We start from the raw sequence: 27,920 nt of genomic DNA, 5'->3' as shown, positions 1-27,920 counted from the left end.
TGTATTTGTAACTTGAGTTTGAACATTGCTATGATATGTTCAGTTGTTATCACTTATTAGACATTCATTTGACTATCGCAACGCGGAAATCGCAACGCGAATATGATTATCGCAACACGGAAATGACTATCGCAATGCGGAATTGACTATCGCAACGAGAGAATCGCAATGCGATTCACTCGTTGCGATTTTCATTTCGCATTGCGATTCTCTCGTTGCGATAGTCTGTTTTGCATTCAACATAATGCACATTGAAATCAACAAATCAACTATTACATTTCAATCAATTAAACAAACACAAATATTATGTACACATCAATTAAACAAATCAACATTTACAAATCATCTTTTACAAATCAATTAAACAATCAAAAAATAATAATGAAATCAACTTTTGCATCCATACATCCATTTCACGCAGCTCACTTCAGGATTAACCTGCAGAAACCAAACATTGTATCAACAACACTTTCTACATATCTAAAACCTACAAACAGCAAATTATTGAATTCTAGCTACTTAACCAAACATTTTTAAACCAAAAAGAGTAAATATGTTTAACGACACTTGCATTTGACTTAAAAATTGTTTATGGACACTTTCATAACACGAATGCAGGTAGGCAGCGTCTCGCATATATCGCTCTAGCCATAAAATGCCGAAACCACAAGCCTACTGCACCTCTATCTCTATCGGTGGGAGGTAGAAAATGTGTACTTCCTGTCGTCAAACGCTCCAAGCACATGCATACGAGAGGACCACAATCCCCTCTGGCTTTCTTCGTTTGTTGTGGCGCGGTCTCGTCTCTGATAACTGTAATATTGAACTTATTTGGCTTCTTGTTTCCAGACTTAGTCCAATAATCAATTTCATCCAAGAATTTAGCCAAATGAGAGCTCCATCCCTTAATCATATCTCTCAAATCAGACAATGATATGTAATTTATCATGCTGTCATATACTATTGTCTTTAGGGATGGGAGGTGAAGCTCGACGAGAAGCCAATGAGTACGGTCCAAAACAGGGATAAACACATGCATCGAAATGTAATAATTCAAATTGTGCACTTATTTATGAACACCTTTAAAATATTTAAACAAATATACTAACCTTATCGACCTCCCACCATGCAGGATAAAGTTTAGCTTGTCCATTAGCCAACACATATGATTCCCGTCGTTGATTCTTCAAGTGAACTACGTGAAAAGACGTCGGCATAATTATATATCGCGTTTTTTTAATATTTTTCTTCAATTTCCTTACAATTAGAAGACGTGTCACCCATGCATCAATATGCTATTTTACAAAAAAAGACATATATTAGTGAATTACATAAATTTTAAAAAAAAATTAATCAAACTGAAATATAAGAAATATAAGACTTACCCCCCATCGAAATAGTCGTTGTCTTCAACCCTTAATAATACACCCCACCAAGACCGTTCAATCAACAAATGCATATCATCGTTGAGTTTGTATATGTCAGCGTAACACCCTTGGCTCCGCTCATGTAGATAAAAATCAACTACCGTCTTAGCCCAAAGGGTATTATCCATAATTATTTCCGGTAGTTGTTTCCTCTCCACTTCATCTGCCGGAATGGTACTGGCCGGTAACTTATACGAAAGCCAACAGTCATCTATCATGTCCGGCACGTGAGGGGGCTTCTCAATAATTCGATATATTACGTCGTGTGAATCGGGCTCTAGAATGTTGGGAGGGACCTCTTCAACGATGACAGTGGCCTCTTGAACGGTGGGAGGGGACTCTTGAGGGATGATAGGGGCCTCTTGAACGATAGGGGAGGCCTCTTGAACGATGACAGGTGAGTTGGGCTTTTTCTTACGGATTCTTCGCACTATTGGGGTGAACAGAGACGTTATGGCACGTGAACGCCGTCTGATGCGTGAACTCTATCTTGCAAGAAAAACCCGACGTAGAGCATCCACCTTAGCGGGCCGCTAAAAATAAATTAATACATAAATCAGTAAATAAACAGACATAATATTAAACAGTGAGAACAAAGACAAATATATTTCAAACTTGCACGGTATTCACCCAAGTCATTATTATATCATTGTTCACAAAATGCATCAAATAACATTCCAGAAGTAAGTACTTATATAAACATTTAAAAGGACAACATATAGGTTTAGTGCAGGTTCAATGACAACATAAAGAGTAGTAGTTTATTCTTGAAACTTAAATTTTCAACACTGTGAAGTTAGTATTTGTCTTTTGGTTGAAGTAATGCAATTCATTCAAGTTTCAATTTGCAGAAGAAGAATAGAATCTGAAACTTAAAATCGCAACGCGAAAATGACTATCGCAATGCGAATTTGACTATCGCAATGAGAGAATCGCAATGCGAAATGAAAATCTCAACGCGATTATAGTTTCGCGTTGCGATTCTCTCGTTGCGATTTTCATTTCTCGTTGCGATAGTCATTTTTCACGTTGCGATTTTAAGTTTCGTGTTGCGAAAGTAAACTATTTCTTCTTCTGCAAATTGAAACTTGAATGGATTGCATTACTTCAACCAAAAGACAAAATAAAGACAAATACTAACTTCAGAGTATTAAAAAATACACAGTTTAGCAGAATTGACAGCAACCGAACAAATTTACTTTCAACCAAAAGACAAAACAAAGACAAATACTAACTTCACAGTGTTAAAGAATACACAGTTTAGCAGAATTGGCAGCAACCGAACAAATTTACTTTCAACCAAAAGACAAAACAAATACAAATACTAACTTCACAGTGTTAAAGAATACACAGTTTAACAGAATTGGCAGCAACCGAATAATTTTACTTCAACCAAAAGATAAAACAAAAGACAAATATTAACTTCACAGTGTTAAAGAATAAACAGTTTAGCAGTATTGGCAGCAACCGAATAAATTTACTAAGCAATCTAAGTGAAATGGTTAATCTAAGTGAAATTACGAGTAAATTTATCATCAAGTTAAATATGGAAAATCTTAAACTTACCTCGTTGCGTAGAGTATGAACCTCATTCTGCAACGATACTACCATCTCACGTAGAGCGGCAACCTTACCATGTAAAGTAGACACCTCCACACGCCATGCACCATCGTTATCGCGTAGAGTACCGATCTCCTCACGCAAGGCATTGACCTCATCACGTAACTCCCTTGACTCATCCCGTGGAGGTGGAGAACAAGGAGATAGAAGTCGTGGCATCTTTGTCGGTCGCCTATCATGAGGTGATGGTGGAGAAGAGGCTAGATGATGTGACGGGATAGATGATGGCTCTCGTTGTAGAGGTGTATAGTCGGGTCGATCAGGTGATGGCTCTGGGTGAGGTGATGGCTCTCGAAGTGGAGGAAGTGGAGGCTGCTCATCATTCATGCCATCAAAAAAACGCTGACTAGCTTGCCACCAATCAGTGGCAAGCTCAGCCTCCGTGGGTGTCAGTCTCTGTAATGAAGTGTTGGCCTCCTAAAAATATAAAAACTCAAACAAAGTTAAACGTCTACTATTAATAACTTGTTTATATATGATAGTATTTGTGTTAACTTACATTATTTATTGTCGCATATGGTATTAAGTCTTCCCAATCCAACAGACGTTTCCTCTTCCAAGAAATAGCCCTAGGAATATCATTTGAAGTTTTTAATGCATATGTCCGCATACTGGGGAAAGCCTCGAATATCCAAATCTACAAACAATATAATAACAAACATTAGTAATTGCTAAATAATTAATTATAATTTTGAAAACATTATATAGAAATTCTTACCTTAAAGGCCCAAACAAAGCCTGACAAAGTGTATTTCGACCCATCGCCACGCAAACTTTTGCGGTCATCAAAGGCAGACGACAACTTAGTCCAGGTAGCTTTCCATATATACGAACCCCACGGAAATAGATTCCATGCATTTAGGTCCTCTACCAATAATATTAGCTCCTGAGGAATAGGTTGTCTGACCTCTCTGCCTAAAAAGCCGGGATACAAAAGTACTAGAAGGCATACTCGGACAACATCGACGTCATTCATCCGAGTAAAACCATCTTTCTTATTAAACAATTTCTTCAGGTCGTCGACGTGTAAGTTCGGCTTCTCTATTGACTCATCAGGAAAAACCCGGGATAACCATGATGGGCGGGTGATATGACGAGTGTACCGGCCTACATCATCTTGTCCGAATCGTAGACCAGTGATTAAGCAGAACTCCTTCCGCCCAAAACAAGTATACGCCGGTGGAAAATGAAACCATATCTCTTCCTCACCACGTTGTATATTGTCGGGTAGATCGCTAGTCATGGTCTGAAGCCACAAATGGGTCAAATTAGCATATCCACCTGGATGATGTACTCTCAGCCATGGCCCGAAGCAAGTTTCCTCAAACAATTTTCTTTGTGCAGGTGAAAGCTTCAAACCAATTGTAGTGGCTAGGCTAACTTTATTCCTTAATGTCAATGAAGCCGAAAAAAAATTCTACAAAAACAATAAACATACCAAGTTAGATATACCAAAAAATACACTGTGAAGATATACCAAAAACAATAAACATAAAGAGTAGTTGTTTATTCTTGAAACTAAAATTTGCAACACTGTTTTGTCTTTTGGTTGAAATGAAAATCGCAACGAGAGAATGACTATCGCAACGCGGAAATGACTATCGCAACGAGAGAATCGCAACGCGAAATGAAAATCGCAACGAGAGAATCGCAATGCGAAATTAAAATCGCAACGCGAAATGAAAATCGCAATGCGATTTTGGTTTCGCGTTGCGATTATCTCGTTGCGATTTTCATTTCGCGTTGCGATTCTCTCGTTGCGATTTTCATTTCTCTCGTTGCGATAGTCATTTTCGTGTTGCGCTTTTCATTTTCATGTTGCGATTTTAAGTTTAGAAACTATTCTTCTTCTGCAAATTGAAACTTTAATGGATTGCATTATTTCAACCAAAAGACAAAACAAAGACAAATACTAACTTCACAGGGTTAAAGACTAAACAGTTTAGCAGTATTGGCAGCAATCGAATGAATTTAATAAGAAATCTAAGTGAAATAGTTAATCTATTATTGAAATTACCAGTAAACTTATCATCAATTTCAATATGAAAAACTTAAAATAATGCAAAAATTTCAAAATAAAAATAATTAAAAAAACTAACCCTCGGAGGTTGATTTTTCATTTCTGAATGATTGTGAGGGATTTATGACCGTGAATGGTTGTGAGGGATTTCGTCGGAGATGGGGACGGATTTCGCCGTAGAGAGTGAGAGATGGAGATGGGACTGAGTTGTGATTTTAGGTTTTAGGTTATGAGTTGCGATTACGGGATATACTGTGGACGGTTCAGTGTTCCGATAATTAGTATTCGATTTTGGAATTTGAAAATAAAATATGCGTAGCGATTCTAATGGCGCTTTAAAAATCGTGTTGCGATTTACGGATACGCGTTGCGATTTTACGTATTGTAGTTGCGATTTACGGATACGCATTGCGATTTACGTATTCTCGTTGCGATTTACGTATTCTCGTTGCGATTTACAAATACGCGTTGCGATTTACGTATTCTCGTTACGATTTACGGATACGCGTTGCGATTTTATGTATTGTCGTTGCGATTTACGGATACGCGTTGCGATTTTACGGATACTCGTTGCGATAGTCAGAATCGCGTTGCGATTTATATGTTCGCGTTGCGATTTTCATATTCGCGTTGCGATTCTGGAAAATCGCAATACGAATTTGTACTATCGCATTGCGATTCTTCATAATCGCGTTGCGATTCTGGGAATTGATTTGCGATTCTGGAGATCGCGTTGCGATTTTTATTTCGCATTGCGATTTTGTTAGTTATTTTGACAAATCTAAAAAAAATTGGTTAAAATCGTATATTATAATTTATTTTTTGTCACTGAGGTTATTTTTTCATTCTAAAAATATGTACACCTTTAAAACCCTAAATACAGTAACCCATATAAAGTGTTAGATAATTCAGCTTATTTCATCTTCTAGGCAGACCCCAAAACATCATCTCAGGCAGCCGAAGCAGCAACCGAATACGGAGACATGGTACTCATTTTGCTTCAATCGCTTCTTCAGTCAATTCATATTTTGAAGCCTCTTTTTTTTAAAATGATTTTTACGACAATAGAAGCAATTTTAGTTTGTTTGAATGTTTTTCAGGTGAAGTATTCGAAGGAGCCTGATAATCTTACTTGTTACTTTCTTCTCGATAGTTTTACTTTATTTTTAATTCTTGATTTCGTATCTTCTGATCGCGAGTGATTTTGATGATTACATTAAACAATTAACTTCGGTAGCTTTAAGGGTTTTTTTATTCCTTTCTGATTTCACGCTAACGTACATCTTCTAGGGTTTTGATTCAGCGATCTTTGCTCCCAAGTCACGGTCAATGTTCTATATGGTTTATAAAAAATGGAACTTAGAGAATCGGTTTGGACGATCGAGATTGATTTGCTAGGAAAATTTTGCATATGATAGTGATAGATGCCTGCTGTAGTAGCAGAATTGGAAATAAAATAAGTAAAGATTAGTATCTCTACTGGCAAAGCTCAAAAAACTATTCCATTTTACTGGGGGACAGTTATAAGGATGGATGAGCTTCTAGTTATAGTTTTTCTAATTGTTTTAGGAATTGTTGTTGTGGATACTTAAGAGTTTGGTTTATGTTGTTGTTGAATTGTATTGTGGATGGATTGGCAAGGACAAAATTTAGTGGAGCAGATTATGCAGATAATGCTGTTGGTGTTTGCAGTGATTGCATTCGTTGCAGGTTATGTATTGGGATCGTTTCAGATGATGATGATTGTTTATGCTGGTGGTGTTACTCTCACGGCATTGATTACGGTTCCAAATTGGCCTTTGTTCAACCGCCATCCACTCAATTGGTTGGATCCCAGTGAGGCTGAGAAGCATTCCAAGCCACAGGTGGCTGTGAGCTTGAAAAAGAAAGGCACCAAGAAGTAAGGTCATTTAATATGATCTTAGCACCATTAGGATTTGCTAGGAGACTGAATTGGTGTTTTCTTCTTTTATGTGCTTTGAAGGATACAATCATCTACTTGATTTCCCCAAATTTTTTGAACTATGAAACAATTAATGGAAGAGTATTCTTCTTATGCCCCGTTATCTCCTCCTTGACAATACAAATATATTTCATTGTTGCTTTGCTGCTCGGTATACTGGAAATGAAGATGGGAATTTCTTTTTGTTCTTGGTTTTGGATTTAGTTTTCAATGATTTTGTGTTTTGTTGGGTTGTGCTTGTTAACTTTGGCAGCAGCAAAGGACAAAGAGTCAAAGTCAACGAAGAAAATATCTGTAGTAGAGATTGGTATTGGGGAAAGAGCTTGTGTTATTGAATGCAGAAACACTGATTAGTTTTTATTAGGACAAGTTTATGTCCATGTATATATAGTATGCTGTACATTTTATTTGTTCAAACCTGCTGCAATATTCATATTTTTTAAGTAGCAATGAAATTTTAATGACAATCTATGTCATTTGGGCTCGGGTGAGTATCAGATATAGTATGTTTTTGATATGGATTAATTTATTTTTGAACTTTTTTCCTCGTCACATATACAGAGAATCATACTCATATTTAGATCCGAATAACTTGGATGTGAATATATTTAAGAAGAATGTAAGTGATATAAACAGAGGACATTTCCTTGCTACTTGCAATGGTAATCCTACAGCCATGGGATAAGCTGGTGGAGCCGGGTTGGGAGGTTTTTATTGTTGTTCTAGCAGCTGAGTAGCCTTGATCATGCTATCTTACAAGACATGTTATATGCCGTGTCATGGTACCTAAGCAGATAACACCTTCCAGGTTAGCAAATAATACCTTGCATGTTGGTTTGGATTGCAAGATTTGGTATTAGAGTTGGCTTTAGGGATACTAGTGATTTAACACTGGTATATAGTCTCGCCAGAGTGAGATTTAGTATTAGAGTTGGCTTTATGGGACTGAAATCATTTAATACTTTCCTCAAAGTTGATCCATCTCATATATTAGACCTTAGAACTTAGATCATCTCTGTTCTCACAACGAACCAAGTCATCTTAGCATGTCAATGATGCATTGGAACTAATGTCCTAAACTGTCTACATTTTTCTTAGTGTGAGGTCTAAACCTTTTAATAAGCTTGTGATTGTTCTTTGAGAAATGATTATGTGGATAATGGAAATATAGTATGCTGTGCATGGTGTAAGTTGTTGGACGGTACGGATTTGATGGCGAAAGTATGATCCTGGTACAGGTAAATGGACCACGATTGAAAGCCTCTGTTGGCCGTGATGGGGTTGCTTTGCATGTGGACTGAATGGACAACTTTATGTCTTAGGTGGAAGGTCGAACTTCACAATAGGAGACTGAAGGTTCTTTGGTATTTACAATCCTAAGAACAGGCTCTTGTGTGAAATGAAGAACAGCAGTTGTGTCATGGCCACCATCCATGCCGTTGTGGAGAAGAAGCTTTTTGCGTAGAGTGGCGATATTCGACCCGGAAAACAGTTCCTGGAAGAGGGTTCAGGTTTCATTGACAGGGAACACAAGTGTAGGCTTTTGATTCAGAAACATGGGTGGGAAACTTGTACTCTTCTCGGTCGAGGGTGACCATACTTGACAAACATTTTTGTAAGATCCGAATGCAGCACTCGGTTCGGAATGGCGGACTGGGAATATAAAGCCATCGGGTGGAGTGTGACAATCAAAGCTTGACTGTACAGAATGTCTTTGTACATTATAATAATGCATAAAATTTATATATCATCTTAAAAGACAGAATAATGACATGAATACATTAGTTAGGTACAATATTTCTTCTGTGTTGGCCATCCAAACATGAGCTTAAATTACTGAAGAAGAGGATGAATGGTTTAATAAATTAATGATGAGTCATGCATCATCATCACCATTGGAGCTCTCTCGAAATAGCTCAATTAGTTGCTTCTTTGTATCGGTGGGAGAATTTGCCTTCAAGTTTTTGTAGGTTTTGGGGCTGTTTCCGCGAGAGAAAGTAGAATCTGTTTGATATTCAAGCTTTTGGTCAAGAGAAAATTAGCAATGCCTGCAATTATAATGGGGAAATGAAAAATAAATAAAAAATACTCTCACCACCATTGACACTGAAGAAATCTTCACTATCAGATTCTAACCATGGGTTGGAATCGAAAAAACTCTCCTCTGTTTTACCTGCATACAAATTATACGGTGTCTGATACTTAGACTAGAATCCGAGTTTATGAAAGAACTGCCGAAACAAGCCATTTTGTGCATCTATGTTAAACAAATAGGAGCAAAAGGAAAGAAAAATGATAAACATATATGAGCAAGAACCAAATAGATTTTCAAACTTTCTCACTCAGATAAAATCAACATAAACCGAAGAGCAATACTAAATCTCCCCAAAAAAGAACAAACATCAGAAGACAAGACCAATCCGATGATAAATAAATCAAGAAAGAGAGGTTGGAAAACATACTCAAGTCTCCAAAACTAGTTTGTTGGTCCTTTAATGACGGCTGAGGCTTGGAACCGAGTTCAGCAATGGAGTGCTCCCTTTTTGCAAAGTTATCCTTGGTGGGGGGTTGAAATTGTGCAGCAAGATTCACGTCTGCAGAATCTTTGTTCTTGCAATCTGTAACGCAATTGCCCATATCTTTTTTTTCTGACAATAACCTACAAATTCATGAGACTGGACCTTAACCAGCCTGTTTTGATTCGATGCAAGCAAAGAAAAAGAAAAACAAAGTGAGAAAGTAGCAGGGATATAGGAATATGGGGTTTTTAGCTTGAATTCAACCTACCAAAATGTTAGGAAAGATTTAATAGCAGATCTTCAGTTTATCAGTGTTAAGTTCTATCTCTGGACAACTCTGTTCCTTCCCTTGTTAAAAAACAATGTTGGGAAGTGAATGAGGGAGCTGTTTCTCTTGAAAGCAAAGTAATATTGGTGCTTTGCAAGCATGGGGCCCATTTCAATGATCTTTTAATTTGTTTCTTTATACCGTGCATTATCTTTGTTTGATTGATACTTTTTCTTTCTTACTGGAACCATTGTTTTCATGGCTGCTGCAGGAAAAAGAAAAAGCTTTGCTTTTGGGTTGGCTTCATCATTCCTCATTTGGATCTGTTGAACTTACTTTGCCGACTCAAAATTCGGCCAACATTGGACCTCTTCTCTTCGTATGCTAAGTCCATCTCCAGTTCTCATATCTACTCTACAACATCTCTATCTCTACTCTAAAGATAAAACAGTAATTCATCCCAGGACTATCTCTACATTACCATCAACTCTACTTTATTCACAATATTTAACTATTATAATATTGATTTTGCAAATATAAAATAAAACATATACATTTCTAATAAATATCAAGATAAAAAACATAAATAAAACATTCATAAATTACATTGTAAAAATACAAATAAATAAGAAAATTACAATTCATAATAATAATGCGAAAAAAATATAAGTTACATAATTATATATTTTAATTCTCGGAATTAGAATATCCATTCCACAAATGCTCAATTAGTGTATTTCGTAGAACAAAATGAGCAGTTGCATCTTTGATTTGTCTAAATCGGGTAAGGAATTCTTGAAATTAAGTCTCCTCATCTTCAACAAATTCGACATTCGGAGGCGGTGCAATCTATCTTATAATTTAATCTACTTTAATTTAAAAAAAAATGAAATTGTAGCGCATGCTACAGTGCCGCGCCAGATGTGGCACGCACTGTAGCAATTCTCTAAAGTTGAGATGATTTTTGGCGATGGGCCGGAGAGAACTCTCTAAAGTGGAGATATTCTCCAAAGTTGAGCAGCATTGGAGATGCCCTAAGGCAATGTGTATACATATCTCTTCACGTTTCTTTGCTTTGAATATGTTGAAGATCCCATTTTAGGGATCACCAAGACTTGAGCCTTCAATATTTGCTTTATTCCAACAAATGTAGCTGAAAATAAAGAAAAATTCTACCCTACTTGCTACAACCATTGCTTTCTTCAATTGCCTACCCTACTTGCTGTCATTCTTGTCACTCATCAGTGTATGGATTAAAATAAAAATAAAAATACAATTAAATAGATTATTCTACTAGATTAATTGATGGTTGGTTGAATTTCGTTGTTTGTAACTCTCATCTTTATCTCTCATCATTTTTTTATTATTTATTTTAAAAATGATATTTTGATAAAATGTTTATATCACATAAAGTCTTTATCAAATCTATAAATTAACAGATATTACATATTCAAATACACTTATCACAAGATGGATAAAATTAATGCTTTAACACCAGTTGCATGTAATTTTTTGGTATAACGGGACAGAAATTTAAAATTACAAAAGTGTAAGCAAGATCGTCTCCAATAAACTTCCCAGAAACTGCTGAACCTTCAAGAAAATTTTGGACCTAACCTGGAATACATTTACAGAAAATGAATGGCCAATCTCCGATCCCTAGAAAAAAAAAGTCACTGTCACGGACAAACAAACAAACATGTGTTCTTAGTTTATGTCCCAATTCTTTCAAGATTCTCGGAAACAGTTTTCATCGTTGGTCGAATATCAGGGTCTGCTTCAGTGCATGCAAGGGCCAAGTGAAAAACGGCCAACACTTCCTTCTTTGCATGCACTTCTTGTAATACCATAGGATCCACCATGTCCGACAAAGGGTTTTCTTCTTCGAATCCTTTCCTCACCCGCCTCACGAGATCCGGGATTTCCGTGGAAGTCGACGTGGTCGGCGATAGCTCGGGGGACTTCCCGGTGAGCAGTTCAAGTAAGACCACACCAAACGAATAGACATCCCATTTTTGGGTTGGTCGGCCGCTGGTAACTCGAGCCTCCGGTGCTCGGTAGTTGTTGTTTTGTTCCGATTGGAATGACTTATAAGGAAGTCCACCGATGACACCGCCGGATGAAGAGGGACCGGTGCTGGTGAGGGTGATGAGTTTGTTTAGGCCGAAATCGGAAATGTAGGGTTGGAATTCGTTGTCGAGAAGGATGCTGGATGGTTTGACATCACCGTGAACGAACTTCCTCGGACTGCATTCGTGAAGGTAGGCCAACCCACGGGCGGACCCCTTGGCTATTTTTAGCCTTATTGACCATGTAAGGTTTGCTGATGGCTGACCATTCCTGCCTGAAATAATTTCATTAGCTACTTAATTCACCCACTTCACTAAAAACTTAGAAATGTTACAGAACCGTTAAAAAAAATCGCAAAAAGTGTATATCAACTTATAAGCTATTACTGAATTCACTTTTCTTTATAAATTTTCCATACTATTTGGTATATTACTTCATTTAACGCAACAGAACCAACCTACATAAGCTACAATTAGCAAAAAACATCTAGAAATTCTACTGTAATTTCCCACTAAATTATCAAAATATCATTGTGATTTTATTAGTCTCGATGATTATAAGATCGTATCTGTTTAAAATATTTTTAGTCAATTGACAATGAACACATACACACTTTACATATATATAACTGTTCAAATCTGAGACTTTTAAGAAAAACAATACTCCCTTTTAATATTGAGGTCGCTCAATAAATTTTATCATTGTATTTTCATTTTTAAAGGTTAAATTTGAGAATATAAATAAAAAGGAAATAAAAGTGAATACCCTAACAAAAGTTTAGGCACTTTGGGATTATAATCGTAACGGAAAGGGACTATACTAGCAGGCCCAATGAGTCCTCGTGGGTGAGTAATTACAGTCATAACGGGTCGACCACTTTGGACCACTCCTTTCTACAACATCAAAATAGCTCCTGCCCAACGTTAGATTATTATTGCATGACACATAAAATAAAATTAATTTATTTTAGTACGGATCATTTATAAATTTAAACTTCTATTAAATATTAATGATTTTAGGAATATAAGATAATTTTGTTTCTTAAATAGTCAAAGTTTAAGCAAATAATCTATATTGTCAATTAATTAAAATAGATAAATATATATTATTTTTTAATCATCCGGGCGATTTAAAAAAAACTACTAGAGCAGGAATTCCAAGCTTTATTAACATAAGAAAAAAAATGAAGAGAGAGTAACCTTTGATGGCATTAGCCAAGTTGCCATTAGAGATGAAATCAGTGACGAGAAGCTTTTCATGAGGAGCCCAATAGTAAGCTCTAAGCTTCACAACATTCGGGTGCTTAACCTTCCCAATGGCTTGAACTTCAGCAGCAAACTCCTTATACCTCTGCTGATCGGATCCTCCCTCCCCCAATCGCCTTACAGCAACCGGCACCCCATTGCCCAGCACCACTTTGTAAACTATCCCCAGCCCACTCTTCCCCAACACATAAGCCGATGCTCTCAGCAGCTCGTCCAGCTCGAAGCTGAACCCTTTATCTATGGCCACCAATTCACCTTCCCCTTTCCCCGACATCTCCCCTTTCTCGTGTTCTTCGAATTCCGAATCTTCATTTTGAACCCCAAAGCATGAACACAAAGAACAACGACTCCTTTTATCGTTTTCACCACCAAACTTACTTTTTCCAGTGCAACTGCAACTGTTCGATGAATCCTTCTTTTTCCAGTAAATGTAGACTATAACTATTCCTAATAAAGCCACACCAGCGGTATTGGCTGCCGATATTAATATAATCAAACCAGGGCTGAGCCCTTTTTTCTGGGTTTCGCTTAAATTCGGACCCGAATTTTGAGTCCCCGAAGGGATTATATCGAACTTCTTACAGGGCTTTTGAAGAGGGAACCCGCATAAGAGAGGATTGTTTAGAAATGCCGTTGGTCCTTGATTAGCAAAAGATCCAGATTCGGGTATTTCGCCGCTTAAATTGTTGTTTCTGAGATCGAAACTGACGGTGACCGGCAAGTCGCCTAAGGTTTTTGGGAGCTTACCGGACAAATGATTGCAAGACAAATTGAGAGTCGTCGACAACGAATTTAACTCCCCGATGGTGCTGGGGATCGATCCTTTGAATTCATTGGAGGAAAGATCGAGTTGAACTAAGTTGTCCAATTCCGGCCAAATCCCACCAGAAATTTCACCGGAGAACTTGTTTCGAGCCAGAATAAGCCTCTGCAACTGCTTGCAATTCTTGAGATTATCAGGCAGAGAACCCGACAGCGAATTGTTGGAGAGGTCGAGGTTCTGTAACCTCGGAAGATTGCAAATCAAAGGAGGCAGCGAACCAGACAGGTTGTTACCGTACAAAAACAAGCTGTGAAGCGACGTAGCATTGAACAGTTGGTCGGGTATAGAACCGTAAAAGTTATTGTTGTGAAGATTCAACCTTCGGAGGTAGATTAACGTTCCGAGCTCCGATGCAATATAGCCCCTGAGATTCTTACTGGAAACAGAAATCCCGACGACACGTGGGTCGGGGAAACCTGTAATGTTCATGCAGGAAATGCCGGACCAACGGCAGGGCGTGGTATCGTTTTCGTTCCAGTCGGCGAAAGGTGAGTCGTTACCGGCGGGTTGGTCGACGGCAGATTTTAAAGAGAGGAGAGAAAGGCCGTCAGGGGAAAGAGAAAAGATAGGATTCAGGTTTCGTAACAGGAAGAAGAGAGTAAAGAGAAACAACTTGTTCATTATCAATGAAAATCAACTCAATTTGCTTCCTTAATGGAGAATCCAAAGTGATTGTTTTGAAGAGATGAAGAAATGAGAAAATCTTGGTTAGTTTAATGTGTTTTTTTACAAGGAAGATAAAGGGGATGGGGATGAGAGAGGTTGGTTGGAAGAGGAATTTATGAGAAAGAGACTTGAGGAAGACGATATTTCGATTCGGCGGTGGGACCCTACGTCCCGCCAATAAAAGTCGAGGCCAAGGTGGAGATGGTGGCGGTTGTGGACGAGTTGTAGTACAAGAAAAGCATGTTAGAAGTGAAACAGAAAAATAAATGGTTAATGGATGTGCATTGCTTTTTATAATACCAAAATTAATTCATAACATTTTATTAAAGGATTATTTTTTAAGAATATTTTAGTCTCTAAAATTTTAATTTCAGATAAAACAACCTCTAACTTTTAATTAAATAATTATTTTAATTTTTATTCTTATTTTTCATTTTATGATAAAAAGACTCGTATTTTAAAAATTATTTGTTAACTAATAAATTTTAGACACTATATCTCGTCCCATAATAAATAACTATATATATATATATTGTATATGATATTTACACATCCTTACTTCTCTTCTTTTTACAGGCCCATATACAAATATTACAAGGCCCAACAACCAAAAACCCAAGACCCGTTCCAAAAGTAGGGTTTCCAGAAAACCCTAGTATGCCACTTCTCTTGCTTCAACAACCCTCATCAGCATCGCACGGAGTCATCACCCATGGTCGAGAGTCCCACGCTTTTCTCTCCAAGTTTCATGGTTGCACGACTCTCGTCTCCAACAGCCCCGAAATACCCGGCGCAAGGAACACCCACAACAAACGCATCCAACAACAGTAGAACAATCATATTAGGACTCTAAAAATAGATTTTCCTAGGCTATAAATTCATGTAATCATCCACAAGTTAGGGAGGACATTATCACAGAGATTTATTCACAAGTGTTACACACAATATCACTACGATTAGGCACGAAAATCACACAAAAAAACACCAGAAGCATTTGTAAGACCATTCGGAGTATTTTCGAAGTGAAACAAAGGTAGACATTTTTTACCTCGCTTTCGATTGTCTTTTGCTTTGCATGTTACCCTTGATTCGAAAAGAGACAAAAAAAATAAGCGTTTTTGGCCGATGAACGGAGGCATTTTCGAGATCTATTTTTGTAGATCTAGCCCCCGAGGTCTATTTTCTTAGGAAACAACTTTGATTTTCGGAATGTTTGTGAAAATGGCTTTCGAACGGTGTTAAAGAGACGAGATTTTGTCGTCGATGATCGGCAGCCGACGCCGATCAACGACGACGGCGAGGTGGCTCACGATGGCCGGTTTCTAGGTATTATTCCGACCCACGGCCGTGTTCTTGATATCTCAAGAACACTTGAGAGAGAAAAAATGAGGGGAAGGGGTTTTTTTTTTGTCTGAAACGTGAGAGATGAGCATTGTAAAAAAAAGTTGACATTTATATTGAAGCCCAATAACCCATTTAGGGTCTGCGCGCCGACCCGACCCAGGGGTCAGATCCGCGTGTTTTCGAACCAAACTGTGCTAATCTCAGTTTTAATCCTCCTTGGCTTCAATTCCTTCATTTCACCCCATTAATTCGATTTTAACGCTAATTATATCTCAATTTGGTCACACATTTTCATTTTTATTCATTTTAATCCGTTGTTCTTATTATATATATAACTATTTTTCTTTTATTTATTTTATTTATATATATATATATATCATTTTAGTTTTCACTAATTATTATTATTATTATTATTATTTTTTACTAGTATATACATATTTATATATATATATATACATATTTATATATATATATATATATATATATATTTTACCTTTTGTTTATATTTTCATATTTTTATATTTTTTTACATTTTATTAAATACATATTCACTATTATCTGCCTTTTATTATTTTATTTTTTTTCATTTCATTTTTATTTTTCTTTATTCTTATTTTTCTTTTATATTTGTTTAATTTTATTTTACTTTTGATTTTACTTGTTTACTTAATATGCTATCTTCCTTATTTTATTTGTTTTCTTTGTTTTTATTTGTCTTATATCTTCATTTCTTTTATCTTCTTTGTAGTTATTATTTTTACTTTATTTTTACTTCATCCTTTTTAGTCTTTTTATTTTTATTTGTTTTTCATTATTTTTTTTTATGTAACACGTGTTTCTCGATTTTTTTAAGGGTACATTTTTAAATCAATCTAAGTTAAGCAATTTTGGATCGTTATTTTACCTTTTAAGTTAAACTTACAATTTTCTTACTTAATGACAACTGGAAATTACGTAGTACCGAAAGGGCAGTTCAAGGGTGCTAATCCTTCCTTGATCGTAACCGACTCCCGAGCCCGACACATTTCTGGTAAGACGCATATCAGGTAAGAAATAAGGTATCCGATCAACCTATTTTTTAAAAAGTAAATGATTGGTGACGACTCTTAATCCAATTCTTTTAATCCAAGCCGAAGCCCAATTTCGGGCCAACCGAAATACGGTTCCGACATAAATATGAGTCAAAGTGACTATTTTATCGAACATTATTGACATTTTTTATCATTATATCATATATATATATATATATATATATATATATATTATTCATGTTAGGATGTTAAAAAAGTTTTTAATTTTTGATTATTTATATCTTAAAAGAATTTGATTACTAATTTAAATCACATCGTTTTATTTTTTTAAAAGTAAATTTTAAATAATTAATTAATGATTAATGTTTTTGTTAAAATGATATTATAATATTAATAGTATAATTATGGTTGTTACAATTAGATTATGCCTCAAGGGTCTACATAAGTTCTTAAATTGACTCAAATATATCTCGAATCAGCCTTAAAATCTTTTTAATCCATTGCTTTGTCTCGTATCAATTATGTATCACAATCTTTAACCCAGGGCCCACATTGATTTGAGGGATAACATGTATCGATAGATATATAACCTTGATTGAATCCCTCAAATAATTTCGATAGTAAAATAGAACGTTATTTTTTTAGAGATCTTAAGTTCAAACAGTTGTATTTATAGAGAGTATATATTGCTAATAAATTAAAAAAAAATCTGAATAGTCATATCTTATAATCATCCAAACTATTTAATATATATAACCTTATATTAATGCCATTTGGGAGGAGAGTCTATCATCTTATGTGTTGTTATGACGTAAATAGGGATAGGGAAGGAAGCATAATGTTAACAAAATTGTATACTAAATTTATGCGAAATTAACCACACAGAATCCCACGTTTCTTTAACTTGCGCAATAATGGTTTGTCTTATGATTCATCTGCTTCGGGATTACCATAAATTATTTAAGTAATTTTAACCTCCCTAAACTGGATACTTTATAAATAGAAAAGCTTAGCTTAAAGATACGTTCTTTTTACCACAAATTAATTGTAAGCTAGATCTAAGGCTAAAATCAGGTGGTTTAGCTTAAATGGTTGTCCATTGTTTTCATATGTAATGTGGGGTAAGGGGATGTAAGATAGTAGGCTGCCCCCAATACTAGGTTGAGAGCAACTTCCGTAGGAGACCTCCAAATTATGAAATACCTTCCATAGAACTCGATTCCACGTCCTCAAGATTAAGAACTTTATGCTCTACCAACTGAACTGAATGGTTGAGATAATTGCAATTGTTACAGCATAATGTATTAATCTCATCGTGAAAAAAATAAAAGGTTTTTACCATATTATTTAAATTTTAAAGCATATTGATTAGTAGTCCCATCAACATCATTATTATTATTTAATATAATTTATGTTCATTTTATGGCTCATGTTTGAAGTTTCATATTTTCCTTATTTTTACTAATATCGTCTTCTATATTTAATTCTAACTCACTACTATTATTATTAGAATATTTAAATTAGTATAAATTAGGAACCCAAATAAATGACTTCAGTGGTTAAAGGTAGGAATGAATAAAACTCAATTTAACTCGACTCGATCTAATATGGAATTATAATTTCATAAATTCGATTTGACTTGAAAAAATTTCAAGTTCAAACCGAGTTGTAAAATACAACTCGAATAATAACTGAAATAACTCAAAATTTTTAACAATTATTGGATTAATTTTTAACTTTGTGTCGTGTCACTCGACTCTATATGATATATGTATGTATATGGTTACAAATAATCATTTAAATTGGAATTAATTAATATCATAATATTATAAATATTTACAATTAAATTTAAACAGAAACTAAAAAATTCGACCCAACTCAACTAAAAAAAATTTCAAGTCAAGTTCAAGTTATAAAATAAGACTCATCAACTCAAATAACTCGAAATTTTTTACTTGACTCGATCGAACGCTCACTGTTGAAAATTCAATGCATGAGAGTGGAAATTAAAAGCACATGTGCGGCTGTTTTTTAAATCAACAAGTGGAGAGGCTAAATAATTTTGGTGCATGGGCTGCTAAATTTTTTTATTATTTTGTAATAGGGATAATTAAAAAATTGAGCCATTGAACTTTAAGATATTTACAAAATTAGCCCTTAAGCTTCAACTATAAATACTCTAGCTCATTTAGCTTCAAAATCATCCCAAAATCCCAAATCATTTATTTCTCCCAATACTAGAGAGTTTCTTGTGAGTAGTGAGTGTTTTGTAAACACCTGTAAATTTTCTCTCTTAGTAAAAGATCTGCAGCAGTCCGGAGATGTAGGCAAAATTGAATGAACTCCGTTATCAATTTCGGATATTATTTTTCTGTTTTTATTTCGCATTCTCACTAATATGGTTATAGAGAAATTACTCGTACTGGGTTTATTTCCCAACAACTGATATCAGAGCTTTTGGTTATGAATTTTGTCAATTTTTTGCGAGGTTACTATTCATATAAATAGTAAATTTCGTGAATAGTAAAATTTTATCGACGATACGACTTTGTCGACGGGGGTGTTCTAATACACGGTGGTTTGCAAGAATTGTCAGAAACGATCCAAACGAAGCCATATTCGAGTGGGAGCGATGGCTGCAGACGAAGGAAATGTGAAAATTGAGAAGTTCGATGGTGCGGATTTTGGCTTTTGGAAGATGCAGCTTAAAGATTTTCTGTACCAGAAAAATCTATATCAACCTCTCTCAGGAAAGCAACTAGAGGGCATAAAGAATGAAGACTGGGCTCTTCTCGACAAATAAGCCCTCGGAGTTATCCGACTGACGTTATCCCGCAATGTTGCTTTCAACATAGCAAAGGAAAATATCACGGCGAGTCTTATGGCGGCTCTCTCCAGTATGTATGAGAAGCCATCGGCCTCAAACAAAGTTCATTTGATGAGGCGATTATTCAATTTGCGGATGATGGAAGGGGCATGAGTGGCTCAACACTTAAATGAACTCAACATAATAACAACCCAGTTGAGTTAAGTGGAAATTGAATTCGATGATAAAGTTCAACCTTTAATTCTCTTATCATCTTTACCAGATAGTTGGAATGCTATTGTTACAGTAGTCAGTAGCTCTTCGGGAAACAACAAATTAAAATTCGACGATGTTCGGGATCTGGTACTGAGCGAAGAAATTAGATGGAGAGAATCAGATGAAGCATCAACCTCCTCAGCCTTGCACACAGAGTCTAGAGGGAGAACTTCAAAAAGAAATTCAAATCGTGGAAGATCCAAATCCATAAGGGAAAAATCAAGAACGTGGAAGAAAGATTTTACCTGTTATAACTACGGCAAGAAGGGCCACTTTAAAAGAGATTGTCGAGCACCGGAGAAAAATACCGGTGCACAGGAATCTGCCAACGTGACAGAGGAGACAGGTGATGCCATGATTCTAAGCATCAACAGTCCGATTGAATCATGGATCTTGGATTCAGGGGCATCTTTCCACTCCACCCTATGCCGAGAAATCATGGAGAACTATGTCAGTGGTGATTGTGGGAAGGTTCATCTAGTTGATGATGAAACTTTGAATATCGTCAGAAAATGGGACATCCGATTAAAGTTGCCAAACCAGACCACCTGGACGATGAAAGGAGTGAGAAATATTCCTGGCCTCAAAAGAAATTTGATTTTTGTAGGACAGCTAGATGGAGAAGGATATAGCACAACCTTTTCAGGCTGTGAATGGAATATTACCAAAGGAGCACTCGTCATTGCTCGTGGTAAGAAGACTGGTACTCTCTATGTAACCTCAAATTTAGAGAATATCATTGCAATAGCAGATGCTGATGGAAAATCAAATATATGGCACCAAAGGCTTGACCATATGAGCGAGAAAGTGATGAAAACACTTTTGTCAAAAGGGAAGCTGTCGGATCTAAAGAATGTAGATGTCGGACTCTACGAGGATTGCGTCTTTGGCAAACAAAAGAAAGTCAGTTTTGCAAAGATTGGCAAGTCACCCAAGACAGAAAGGTTAGAGTTGGTTCATACTGATGTATGGAGACCATCTCCAGTTCCATCTCTTGCAGGCTCATTATATTATGTCACCTTCATCGATGATTCTACAAGGAAGGTGTGAGTTTATTTTTTGAAGAAGAAATCATAAGTCTTTGATACATTCAGAAAATGGAAGGCCATGGTGGAAAATGAGACTGGTTCGAAAGTTAAGCGGTTAAGGTCTGATAATGGAGAAGAGTACAAAAATAGAAGATTCAGAGATTTCTGCGCAAACAATGGGATCAAGATGGAGACAACAGTTCTCATGACACCGCAGCATAATGGCGTAGCAGAACGCATGAACAGAACTGTGAATGAACGTGCCAGAAGTATGAGGATACATGCCGAATTACCCAAATTTCTATGGGCTGAAGCTATAAACACTGCAGCTTACCTGATCAACCGTGGGCCCTCAGTTCCTTTGGATGGCAGAATACCGTAGGAAGTTTGGAGCAAGAAAGAAATAAACATTTCACACTTAAGAGTGTTTGGTTATATTTCTTATGTACACATAGACTCTGCTGAAAGAAGTAAACTTGATGCCAAGTCCAACAAATGTGTCTTTGTTGGTTATGGTGGTGATGAGTTCGGTTACCGATTTTGGGAATATGAAAATCAGAAGATCATCAGAAGCAGAGATGTTATTTTCAATGAAAATGTGATGTACAAAGACAGGGCAACCATAGAATCAAGTAGCTCCAATACCGAAGCTGAAACAAAGGAATTTGCTGAGTTCGAGGAGATTTCTAGAAATGATGTTCAAATCAGTCCTGAAGCAGTTCAAGAAGAACCAGGCACACCAGAACTGAGACGTTCCTCCAGAATTCCTAAACCAACCCAGCGTTATTCGCCTTCTTTGCACTACTTGTTGCTGACTGACAATGGTGAACCAGAGTGCTATGATGAAGCAATGCAAGTGGAGGATTCAGTCAAGTGGGAGTCTTCCATGAAAGATGAGATGGACTCGCTTATGTCAAATCATACATGGGAATTAGCTGAATTACCACCAGGCAAGAAAGCGATCCACAACAAGTGGATTTACAGGATCAAAGAAGAGCATGATGGGAGCAAACGCTACAAAGCAAGATTGGTTGTCAAAGGTTTTCAGCAAAAAGAATGTATTGACTACAATGAAATTTTCTCTCCAGTCGTAAAACTGTCTACAATCATACTGGTGTTGAAAATTGTAGCTGCAGAGAATTTACATCTTGAGCAGTTAGATGTAAAGATAGCTTTCCTTCATGGTGATTTGCAGGAAGAAATCTATATGAGGCAGCCAGAAGGCTTCATAGAGGCAGACAAGAAAAACTTGGTATGCAGGTTGAAGAAGAGCTTGTATTGTTTAAAACAAGCTCCTAGAAAGTGATACAAGAAGTTCGATAGTTTCATGGGTAGCAATGGTTTTACGAGATACCAAGCAGACCATTGTTGCTACATCAAGAGGTTCGACAATAGCTTTATTATTTTATTGTTGTACGTTGATGACATGCTCGTTGCAGGCTCAGACATGCAAGAGATTATAAACTTGAAACAAAAATTGTTGAAGCAGTTTGCTATGAAGGATCTGGGTGCTGCAAAATAGATTTTTGGGATGAGGATCAAGAGAGACACAAAGTCGGGGACTTTGATATTATCACAGGCTGAGTATATCAACAAAGTATTGATCTCTAGGTTCAACATGCAAGATGCTAAACCAGTAAGTACACCTTTAGGTGTTCATTTTAGACTCTCCAAAGAACAGTCACCAAAGACGGAGGAATAACGTGCACACATGGTGAAGGTGCCGTATGCCTCAGCAATTGGAAGTCTGATGTATGCCATGGTATGTACCAGACCAGATATTGCTCAAGCAGTGGGAGCTGTTAGCAGGTACATGAATAATCCGGGCAAGGTACACTGGGAAGCAGTCAAATGGATCCTCAGATATCTGCAGGGTACCACAAACAAAGCACTTTGTTTCAAAGGTGGAGATACGATACTGACAGGCTATGTAGATGCTAACTTAGCTGGATATATTGACATCAGAAGGAGCACTACAGGGTATATCTATACTCTAGGAGGAACCGCAGTGAGTTGGGTTTCTCAACTACAGAAGATAGTTGCTCTCTCCACAACCGAAGTAGATATGTCGTTGTTACGGAAGCCAGCAAGGAAATGGTTTGGCTCCAAAGTTTCTTGGAAGAGTTAGGCAAGAAACAAGAAAACAATATCTTGTATTGCGACAGTCAAAGTGCTATCCATCTAGCAAAGAATCCGTCTTTTCATTCCAGGACGAAACACATACAATTGAGATATCATTTTATCCGGTCTCTTCTAGAATATGGGATTTTGAAGCTTGAAAAAATTAGTGGAGCTCAAAATCCGGCAGACATGTTGACAAAGACGGTGACTACGGACAAACTGAAGTTGTGTTCAGCTTCAGTTGGCTTGCTAGAATAACAAGACCAGAAATGTTGTTGCATTGATCGAGGTGTGAAGACAGATTAAAATCGGTCTTCAAGTGGGAGATTGTTGAAAATTCAATGCATGAGAGTGGAAATTAAAAGCACATGGGCGACTGTTTTCTAAATCAACAAGTGGGGCGCTAAATAATTTTGGTGCATGGGCTGCTAAATTTTATTATTATTTTGTAATAGGGATAATTATAAAATTGAGTCATTGAACTTTAGGGTATTTATAAGATTAGCCCTTAAGCTTCAACTATAAATACCCTAGCTCATTTAGCTTCAAAATCATCCCAAAATCTCAAATCATTTCTTTCTCCCAATACTAGAGAGTTTCTTGTGAGTAATGAGTGTTTTGTAAACACCTGTAAATTTTCTCTCTTAGTAAAAGATCTGCAGCAGTCCGGAGACATAGGAAAAATTGGCTGAACTCCGTTATCAATTTCGGGTATTATTTTTCCACTTTTATTTCGCATTCTCACTAATCTGGTTATAGAGAAATTGCTCGTACTGGGTTTATTTTCCAACACTCACCCCTAGTTAAAGGGAGTATTATTCTCCCTTGAGGTTCTAGATTCGAGTAGATATGTGTGCATTGTCATTGATTAAAAATATTATAAATAGATATTACCTTTTAATCCCAAAATATTAAAAAATATATATAAATTAAAACATATTCACGCACGTAGAGTTAAAGGAAGAAAGGTATATAAAATTTTATAGCTTAAATAAAAAAAATAAATGTGAGAAACAAATTTAGAAAGGGAAGATACAAAGTCACAAAATGTGTCACCAACCTAAAGAGAAAGCGGTTGAACTTTCATATCAATAACAAGTGAACAACTACCAAATCAAAATAATTTTAAAAAATAACCTTAAAATAGGAAAAATGATATTTTTAATGCGATGTGAAGATCTAAGTTATAAAGATGGACATGTCTAATAAATGATACAATCATAGTTATAAAGGAAAGAGCCCACAAATTAAACATGCTACAATAAAAATAAAAAGAATCTATCCTCTATATATTAAGTAATACATGTTGAATATGAACTTATAATATAATAATAATACTAATACAATACCAAAATTGTTGACATCTTAAAATTAATATAAATAGCATGATAATAACGTATAAGAGTAATTTTTGAACGACTAATATAAGTTTAATTTATTAATAGTGAATTATATGGTGTAGCTTGTATTATTACGTTAAAGTTATCGTTAATTACTTTTTAGTCTTTTAACTGATATTAACGACATAATTTATTATTAATGTATAAATTCATATATTATACTTCAATTATAGAGTGTAATTATATCTCTCTCAATCATGAAAGCATGCTTAGAAGCAAACAAAATGATGCAAGGGAGGATGGTAGGTTCACTCACGCTGTCATTACTGTTTCTGATCCATAACCCCAGTTGCCAAAGTTAAACAAAAACACAACTTAATTTAAGTTTTAAAACGACATAAATGAATACCACTGAAAATATTACGTGAAACACATTTTTAATTGCGAAAGCAAACACATTCTTTTTGTTACAACCTTGTCAATCGAAAATGTTATGAAAAATATAATATTTTAAGTTTAACTGAAAATATTATGAATAAAATAATATTTTAGATTACGTCAAACCAAAAATATTACATTTTTTGATAATATTTTTAGTCCCATCCATTTTTACTATTTTTAACCTTAAATTATTAGGTTATATCGCATGAATACCCATAATTAATACCAATCCTTTGCCATGTTGTTTTCAACAGGAAATATTAACTATATGAAATTACCAAAAGGTCATTTTCTTACAATAAAGAAAATTTGAACAAAAATGCGGGAAGTGGAAAAAGGTGGCCTTCGCTTATTTCTAAAGGGATGTAGGCATTGATTGGGTTTTCATTTTTAATATTTGTTCTTTTTCGTTAGCTTTGATGCTGCAAGTAATTTACATTGTCGTCACATGCTGTATTATTTTTAATACTATTATATTAGATATATTTAGATAATTAAATTAAATTTATCAGTTAATTTGATATTCATGATTTCTTTAAATTAAATATTTGAGCTTTGATTCTAGAGTAAAATACACAAATTATGTTCAGACTATAGTACGATACGTTGTTCAGTCTTCGACTATTAAAAAAATTATAAAATGATATTTTGACTATATGGTGTTACTTTGCTGAGTTTCATAACTATTAAAAGTTATAAAATGATCACCTGACTATTAATATTTTCTAAACTCGTCTTTTTTGGTTAAAAATTGACGATCGTCTGAGTTGAATGTTAACATGTTGATTAGGATGTGATAAATCATTTGAGTTATATTTTATGCATCAACTCTTCGTCTATATTATGTCATCGAGTTAATTCTTGAAAACAACGATGGTGCTAGTGGACATCATTAAAATATGATTTTATCATATCCAAGTCATTAAGTTAAAGTATAGCTTAGATGTCCGTCAATTTTTAATAGAAAAAGACGAGATTGGAACATATGAATAGTTTGGTGACCATTTTGTAATTTTAAATAGTCGATGAACTCAATAAAATAACGATATATAGTCGAGTGGTCATTTTGTAACTTTAAAGAGTTGGAGGACTCAACAAAGAAGCCCCTATAGTCGAGGGACCATTTATATACTTTACCCTTGATTTTATTATACAAATTATCTAATGTATAATTTCGTTAAAAATATTAAGGTTAAAAGATGATTAGACTTAACATTGTAATTGAAATTGGTATCTCAACCAACAATTTTGGATGCACCAAATGAAGCATCTCACCCATCATGCATATCAACATGAAGTAAATAGAGAATTTTGGACAACAAAGGCTACTGCTCCACTCTCTCTTTGACTATTTTATCATAACATATAGCAAGGCACTAGGGAAACACAAATGTACTATATCCACTAATGCATTTGAGTGCACAAACGTAAAGAGGCAGATTCAGAAATTAAAAGGTGGTAATACTCCTTATTTGTTTAATAAATGAGTATATTATTTTTTTCATTCATTTAATATATGAAATTATATTTAATAATTTATCTAAAATAATGGGAACTGAGTACGTCCGCCCTTACAAACACCTAGAATGTTAGTTTTAACTTAGTATTTTATATATTTTTTGATAGATTAATAATTTGTGTTACATAAATCTTATCATTTTTAAAACTTATGTTTGATATCATATTTCAATTAATCTTTAATAATTGTGAGGTGTAAATTATATCATAGAGCGTCTGCTTTAATTTTCTTAGTTTTGTTCGGTATAAGTTTACAGCATACTAGTCATTTACGTTATATTTGTAATAAACTAAAGTTAATAAAAAGTTTTCTGAGAATTACCAACAAGTTGCCCGTCTAGCTCAGTCGGTAGAGCACAAGTCTCTTAACATCCAATCTACCCTCCAGCTGCTCCATGACCTAATCATGGAACATAAAACCATGCTAAGGTCAATCTGCATGTCAACAGCATTAGCAATTAGATCATTAAAATAATAGAAACAAGGGTGTGGCTATATCATATTACAAATAGACATTATGAACAAGGAGAAGCATAGGCTCCGAGGCCAAGTTTTTTTATGCATCATTAAAAGAAACTATAATATACGGTGTATCATAATACCAATTTAGCTAGCACGGATAAGCAACCACATGCTCGAATTGGACAAAGCCTCTCACAGGCATCTTTAAAAGCCTTCTTCCAAAGCTCAACCGAAAAATTCCCCTGCTCTTGATCACTTAATCTGTATCTTCTGGTTGATGTTTTCCTTGAGCTTGAGCTCTTTGCTGCAGCAGACTGCATATGTGGAGTCAAAGTCTGGCAAGTATATAGGAAGAAATAGTGTCAGATATGAACTCAGAAGACGATATGCAGTAAGCTTTTAAAGAGAAGGATTGACCTGCCACCAGACAGACTCGATTATTCTGGAGAAGATCCAAGCTTCGAACTTTTCCAATGCAAGTAAAAATGTATGAGGGTCCACCCAGTCATTACAACTTTCTGTTGAATCACTTTCCTCTTGCGGAGGAGAGGTGCCCTCAAACACCATTTCCCCAATAGCATGGCTAACAATTGTTCTCAATACAATTGAATTTGAAAACCAGAATGTTAAATTATAAATAACGGAGAATGATCAAATGGCGCAAATCCACAGAGAGAAGTATTTCAATAAATGAAAGAGGAAAATTGCAAGGAAACAAAGATGCAAGTAGGTACGAGAACATAGATACATTTTATTTTCTAAAACATGAAAAACAAAGTGCAAACTAACATATTTGATGATAGAAAAGATAGAAGCTAAAACCTGCCAGTTTCATTTTTTAAACTTAAAAATAAATAAATAAATTACAGAAAGTTTTAGAATGCACCTTGAAACATCATTTCCGCATGCTTT

General features: G+C 35.5%; 4 protein-coding genes across 5 annotated transcripts; 1 reads left to right on the top strand and 3 right to left on the bottom strand.

Annotated features, from left to right (window-relative positions):
• The first annotated feature begins 6,676 nt into the window (after nt 1–6,676).
• LOC120203711 (probable signal peptidase complex subunit 1) lies at nt 6,677–7,213 on the top strand. The gene has a single exon (XM_039203901.1). The coding sequence runs from the start codon at nt 6,696–6,698 to the stop codon at nt 6,969–6,971; it is 276 nt and encodes a 91-aa protein (XP_039059832.1). The 5' UTR covers nt 6,677–6,695; the 3' UTR covers nt 6,972–7,213.
• A 1,623-nt stretch (nt 7,214–8,836) lies between these two features.
• On the bottom strand, nt 8,837–9,911 carry LOC120203681 (uncharacterized protein At3g27210-like). Of its 2 annotated transcripts, XM_039203871.1 has the most exons (4): nt 9,818–9,910; nt 9,493–9,721; nt 9,126–9,203; nt 8,837–9,034 (listed from the first exon to the last, which is right to left on the bottom strand). In XM_039203871.1, the coding sequence occupies exons 2-4, from the start codon at nt 9,665–9,667 to the stop codon at nt 8,907–8,909; spliced, it is 381 nt and encodes a 126-aa protein (XP_039059802.1). In that variant the 5' UTR covers nt 9,668–9,721; nt 9,818–9,910; the 3' UTR covers nt 8,837–8,906. The 2 variants fall into 2 exon arrangements, with proteins under 2 accessions (XP_039059802.1, XP_039059803.1); XM_039203872.1 differs by having other exon boundaries at nt 9,493–9,911.
• Nucleotides 9,912–11,384: 1,473 nt separating this feature from the next.
• On the bottom strand, nt 11,385–14,890 carry LOC120203709 (receptor protein kinase-like protein ZAR1). The gene is made up of 2 exons (XM_039203900.1): nt 13,087–14,890; nt 11,385–12,161 (listed from the first exon to the last, which is right to left on the bottom strand). Exons 1-2 carry the CDS (start codon nt 14,594–14,596, stop codon nt 11,530–11,532), a joined length of 2,142 nt encoding a protein of 713 aa, XP_039059831.1. The 5' UTR covers nt 14,597–14,890; the 3' UTR covers nt 11,385–11,529.
• Nucleotides 14,891–26,888: 11,998 nt separating this feature from the next.
• Nucleotides 26,889–27,641, bottom strand: LOC120203813. The gene is made up of 3 exons (XM_039203986.1): nt 27,426–27,641; nt 27,149–27,343; nt 26,889–26,981 (listed from the first exon to the last, which is right to left on the bottom strand). Exons 1-3 carry the CDS (start codon nt 27,573–27,575, stop codon nt 26,889–26,891), a joined length of 438 nt encoding a protein of 145 aa, XP_039059917.1. The 5' UTR covers nt 27,576–27,641.
• Between the last annotated feature and the right edge of the window lie 279 nt (nt 27,642–27,920).

Source organism: Hibiscus syriacus, unplaced genomic scaffold (assembly GCF_006381635.1).
Source record: "Hibiscus syriacus cultivar Baekdansim isolate YM2019G1 unplaced genomic scaffold, ASM638163v2 tig00010263_pilon, whole genome shotgun sequence".
In the NCBI taxonomy this organism is placed as follows: Eukaryota; Viridiplantae; Streptophyta; class Magnoliopsida; order Malvales; family Malvaceae; genus Hibiscus; species Hibiscus syriacus.
This window is presented reverse-complemented; position numbering and strand designations above follow the sequence as displayed.

Coding starts and splice junctions, on each gene's coding strand:
- LOC120203711 (XM_039203901.1), top strand. CDS start 6,696: ATGGATTGGCAAGGACAAAATTTAGTGGAGCAGATTATGCAGATAATG.
- LOC120203681 (XM_039203872.1), bottom strand. CDS start 9,667: ATGGGCAATTGCGTTACAGATTGCAAGAACAAAGATTCTGCAGACGTG. Junction 9,204..9,492: donor AACTAGTTTTGGAGACTTGA/GTATGTTTTCCA, acceptor ATTTGTATGCAG/GTAAAACAGAGGAGAGTTTT. Junction 9,035..9,125: donor TTTCTTCAGTGTCAATGGTG/GTGAGAGTATTT, acceptor AATATCAAACAG/ATTCTACTTTCTCTCGCGGA.
- LOC120203709 (XM_039203900.1), bottom strand. CDS start 14,596: ATGAACAAGTTGTTTCTCTTTACTCTCTTCTTCCTGTTACGAAACCTG. Junction 12,162..13,086: donor CTTGGCTAATGCCATCAAAG/GTTACTCTCTCT, acceptor AAATTATTTCAG/GCAGGAATGGTCAGCCATCA.
- LOC120203813 (XM_039203986.1), bottom strand. CDS start 27,575: ATGGTGTTTGAGGGCACCTCTCCTCCGCAAGAGGAAAGTGATTCAACA. Junction 27,344..27,425: donor TCGAGTCTGTCTGGTGGCAG/GTCAATCCTTCT, acceptor TATACTTGCCAG/ACTTTGACTCCACATATGCA. Junction 26,982..27,148: donor TATCCGTGCTAGCTAAATTG/GTATTATGATAC, acceptor GTTGACATGCAG/ATTGACCTTAGCATGGTTTT.